General features: G+C 44.2%; 1 protein-coding gene across 3 annotated transcripts in view; it reads right to left on the minus strand.

The window, feature by feature from the left end:
- Nucleotides 1-565: 565 nt before the first annotated feature.
- The window catches only part of HTR7 (5-hydroxytryptamine receptor 7), a 95,114-nt gene continuing 90,804 nt past the window's right edge, over nucleotides 566-4,875 (minus strand). Inside the window, exons 3-4 of one of the 3 annotated variants that reach the window (XM_023509614.1) lie at nucleotides 1,722-1,824; nucleotides 652-663 (exon numbers count right to left, since the gene is read on the minus strand). In XM_023509614.1, coding sequence (XP_023365382.1) covers nucleotides 652-663; nucleotides 1,722-1,824 — 115 coding nt within the window. Of the gene's footprint in view, nucleotides 664-1,721; nucleotides 1,825-4,875 lie in introns of all 3 variants that reach the window. The other 2 variants (XM_012801350.1, XM_003783692.2) reach the window with 2 other exon arrangements.

The raw sequence follows: 4,875 nt of genomic DNA on the forward strand, positions 1-4,875 counted from the left end.
ACCATGACAGTAAGTGAGTTAACAGAGAAAGTACATTGAAGTCACAGGGACCCTGCAGAAAAGCCAAACTATTTGACAGAAGCTTGAAATAAACACTGCTCTGGGGAATCTTTTATATTAGCTGATGACTGGATTCTGTTTTCTAACATGGACATGCAACATATTCAACACTATGCTTACCGCAGTTTGCTTGGAAAAACCCTTCTGTCATACCAGAAAATACATTCTGTCTCATGAATGATTCCTGAATAGTCACCACAATGCCTAAACTCGGAAGCATGGGAAGTGTGCACTGGAACCTTCTCCCACTTGTGTGGATTTGGACATATGCAAAGCACCAGAAACTGCTTCCTTTGTGGAACTCAGTTCTGCTAGTGCTCACTGCTGAGATGATCTGGCTGACTCAAACTGAGAACACACAACAGCACTGATCCACGGGGAAAAGGAGCGGTCACAGGCTCCCCCGTAAGATAACTTTGTACAACAGACGCCCTGTTTGTCATGTCTTAGCCATCCCAAGAAAGAAGCCGCATTCCAGTCTGCAGTCTTGGCAAACGATTTCCTTCTGTTTCCACCTCTATTTTGCCTTGTTTATTTCCTCTCCATTATTCCGCTTTCGATCATGAATCATGACCTTTCTTTCTACAGTAGTCAGAGTTTTGTCTATAAAAGAGAGAGAGAGACAAGAAAATGATTTAGCAGAACCGTAAATGTGAGTTTTCATTTTGTGGTGGGTGGATTTAATTTTTTACAGCAGTCAGTAATTTGAATCATTTCTGGCTTCTAAGGGATTACGAGCATCTTTACAGGGGGAGAAAAAGTGCTGTGGCTCTTTTCATAAATTTCATAACTTCTATGAGTCGCCATGACTTTAATATATTTGCAAATCAGCCCCAAATAACCCATTTAGAAAATCGCTTTTATAATACAGCTATAGCCAAAAATGAATTTGCTCTCAAAAACCCTTGTAAAATACTATAGCACTTGCCCTACTTAAAAAGAATGATGAGTACCAGTGAGGAGTGTTCTCCCTGTTGGACCTAGGAAGGTGCATAATAGAAAGCTATGTGTGCAGAGACCAGGAATCCCCACTTCCCTCACTTGTTCCTTCTCAGACTCACGGGAGTGGCACCAGCATGGAGAAGGGTCAGCCAATGGGTGAGAAAAAAGTCCCTTTCCCCTGGTGTAGAGCTGCACTCCTCTAACTCTGCAACCGCCTGGGCCTCTACATACTACACCCCACCTGTGTGTAAGAGCTAGGTCCATGGGGTCTCAGGGCCTGGGCCGCCCAGTCTCCACCTCCCTGCCCCATCCAAAGCATCCCCCCCACTTGGCTGTCCTGCTATCAGTCCTGTTGATTCTCCTCTGATGTCCCCCTCTCAGCCCAGCCCTTCAGATGGTGACTCAATAGGCAGATTTCCCAGGTGACACGGTCTCTGGCTTTGCTCTTCAGTCTCACACAATGGCACCCAAGGACAAGTGGCAGACTTCAGGCCACACCTAGCGCTTTAGGCTCTCTTGGGTATCTAGAAATGGAACCTAGAAACAGGCTGTCCCCAACTGTGCTCCACAGACACTGATTCTAAACCTAGGGCCTCTGCCTCTTCAGCACAGAGGAGAGACCATACTTACTCTGCTCTGCTCTGCTCACACCAGTTCATGTCCTGAATTCCTCCAGGCCCCAGCTCCATCTGTGAAGTCTCCCTCTCCTTGCCAGTCACCTGCCAGCCAGCTATGATGGTTTGAGGATGCCAGTGCCCAAGCATCTCAGATACCTTTGGCCTCGCTTCTGGTCTCAACACCATTCTCCCTGTGCAAGCCCTCCTGACATGAGACCTCATACTTACATTAGTGTCCTCATCCATCCCCCTTCTCCTGCCATGAAGGCCGGGTCTCACTCCTGCTCAGAAGCCTTCATGTCTCTCTCCTTTTCCTGCACCCTCCCAGCCTGCTATGTTGACCCCAGGCTACCAGCTTCCCAGTGTCACTGAAGATACGCCCCAGGCTCCGTGCCTATGTCCCTCCACATCCATGCCTCTCTGTCCCTGTTCCCTCTGCTTGGAGCAGTCCCAAACCCACCTCCATCCCTTCTAGCCCTTCTTGTTAAAATCTCACTCTTTCTTCAAGACCCACCTAAAATATCTCCACCTACTTGGTTTCCACTATGGACATTTCCTTCCTAAGAATATCCCCTGACCCAGCTTATTTCTTTGACCCAGCTTATTTCCCAATGTACCCCTCTCTACTGCTTGGTCTAATGCAATGCTTTGTGTATTTAGTAACTACGAGAAAACCAAAAATACATATTATAAAAAGCAAGAAAAAGTAATCCCTGCCTTTCCTACTTTAAAGAGATGTGGCAAAGTTGAAATATAGGAAATTACAAATCATAAAACAAATAAGCCATTACTAGTTGATGATTCAATAAAAATAAAGTGCTGAGTGGCTGGGTGCAGTAGCTCATGCCTATAATCCTAGCACTCTGGGGGGCCAACACAGATGAATTGCCTGTGCTCACAGATTCGAGACCAGCCTGAGCCAGAATGAGACTCCATCTCTAAAAAGAGCCAGGTGTTGTAAGGAGCACCTGTAGCCCCAGCTACTCAGGAGACTGAGACAAGAGAATTGCTTGAGCCCAAGAGTTTGAAGTTGCTATGAGCTGTGACACCAGGGCCCTCTGCCGAGGGCAACAAAGTAAGAATCTGTCTAAATAAATAAATAATTAAAGTGCTAAATTCCAGCTAGTTGATTATGAGGAAAATACTATTATGGGGGATACAGTCCACAAAATAATAGCAAGCATTTTGTTTGTTTCTGCCCTTAAGACAATATATCCCATTACAAACACCAAGAGTTTAGGAGCCTTGATATTGCTTCCCGATATCCTCTAGGATTCCTTTCCTTTTTTTTTAATTTTATTTCTTTAATTACTGATTCCCATAAAGAAAAGACAGAATCATCCTGAACTCTAAAGCTTCGGCACAAACCCTGAAGCAGTATATTGGCAGAATTCGTGGCAGAAACCCAAGGTTACTCTGCTACAAGTCACTGCTAGGAACCATTGAAATCAACTGGGATTATAAGAGGCTCTTTGAAAAGAAAGAAAATACAATTACCAAGAAGAAAAGAAAGGAAAAGGAAGAGCTACTTTAAAACAGTATCATGACCGTCTTTTATATGGAAGTATTTTAGACACTGCTTTTCAATGTTCTTCATAAAAAGTGTCAAACAACTAACTCTATCACAACATGATACTTAAAAGCAATTTAGAGCAGTACAAAGCAAATCCAAAAGTAAAGTCAGCATACTAAGAAGAAAGATAAAGAATCCCTAATTATATCACATTATCACATGTGGTGTTTTACAGTTCTGCCAATCTTTGAATACTCGTGGAAAGGATTCAAATTGATAGTAGCAAACTAAAATTACCCGTGCAAAAGTATTCATAGCCTTTTCCCCTCTATTCACTCCATTATCCCAAGGAAAGTTCTCGAGTGCATGCTGGACTTTTGAGGCGCTGGTTACGCTCATCAGGAAAATGGGAAGAAATGGGTAAATATTTGGGAGTAGCAACACATCATCTAGCAGTAGATGGTTTACACAGGAAAGGAAGAAAACTATTCTACAGGATGAAAAAAATGGAGCAGAGATGGCAGAGTGAGCGGGAAAAGCAGCAGACTAGAACTCAGGCAGCCAGAGGGGAAGACAGGAGCTGGAGAAATTAGAGGGAGGGGCCTAGACTTGTTAGGGCGGCCACAAGAGAGGAAGAGCAGGAGGAGAGGCAAGGGGAGCAAAGGATTCTGAGAAGGCGTGTTCTGACACCTTCTGTCATTCTTCCAAAGACCCCAGAGACTGCCTCTGTCGTCTGTATCCCATAGAGTCATCCAGCTAGTGTTTACTTGAGTGCAACTGTGCACAGTACAGACTATGGGGCTATTATTCTGGTTACCAGCCACCAAGACTCCCCAGCCCATTGGATACAAGGCTTCCAGAGTCATGGACTGTCACTAATCTTTCTACCCCTGTCATGGCCAACACCTTGCCTTCTACATAGTAGGCCCTCAAATATTTTGGGAAAAACTAGTCAGTGAAGAGATGCTTTCCATCCTTCTCACTCACCCCCCCACAGTGCCACTGCATCTGTCCTCACCACTTTGATGATTCCATTCCCCTGCCTGCTGATTTGTTCATGGCTTACTGCTGTTTACAGCAGAATTTCCCAACTTTAGCACTGTGGGCTAGGCGATTCTTTGTTGGAGGCTGTCCCACCTTGTAGGACATCTAGTAGCATCTCTAGCCTCTAGCCAGTAGATGCCACTCACACTTTCCCTCACCCCCACTCACGACAACCAAAAATGTTTCCAGATATTGCCAAATGTCTCTGTTGACAGGTGGGCGGTGGGAGGGCAAAATTACTCCTAATTGTGAACCCCTTATCTACATAAAAGTCCAAATTCTTTTTTTTTTTTTACAGTTTTTGGCCGGGGCTGGGTTTGAACTGCCACCTCCAGTATATGGGGCCAGCGTCCTACTCAGTGAACTGCAGGTGCCACCCAAAAGTCCAAACTCTTAGCACTGGCATAAAAGATCCTTCATAATTTCATCTCAGTTTACTTCATTTTCTCTACTCCAATCTACAGTTCCCTCATCCTAATGCTTAGCTTCAGCCAGACATCCACATTGGTGTCAATACAAAAAAATTGCCCCTTCACCTGGAATATCATTTCTACTCTCTTTTACTTAAAAATATTTTGACCACCTTCACAGACATACTGGAGCCCATATCCTTCAGGACATCTTCTCTGATCAAAGTTATTGTTAGGCTCTGAGTTATTTTCCTTTGTTTTGAATCTTTTTTTTTTTTTTTTTTTTTGA

Source organism: Otolemur garnettii, unplaced genomic scaffold, assembly GCF_000181295.1.
Source record: "Otolemur garnettii isolate 467f Iridium unplaced genomic scaffold, OtoGar3 scaffold00008, whole genome shotgun sequence".
NCBI lineage: Eukaryota > Metazoa > Chordata > Mammalia > Primates > Galagidae > Otolemur > Otolemur garnettii.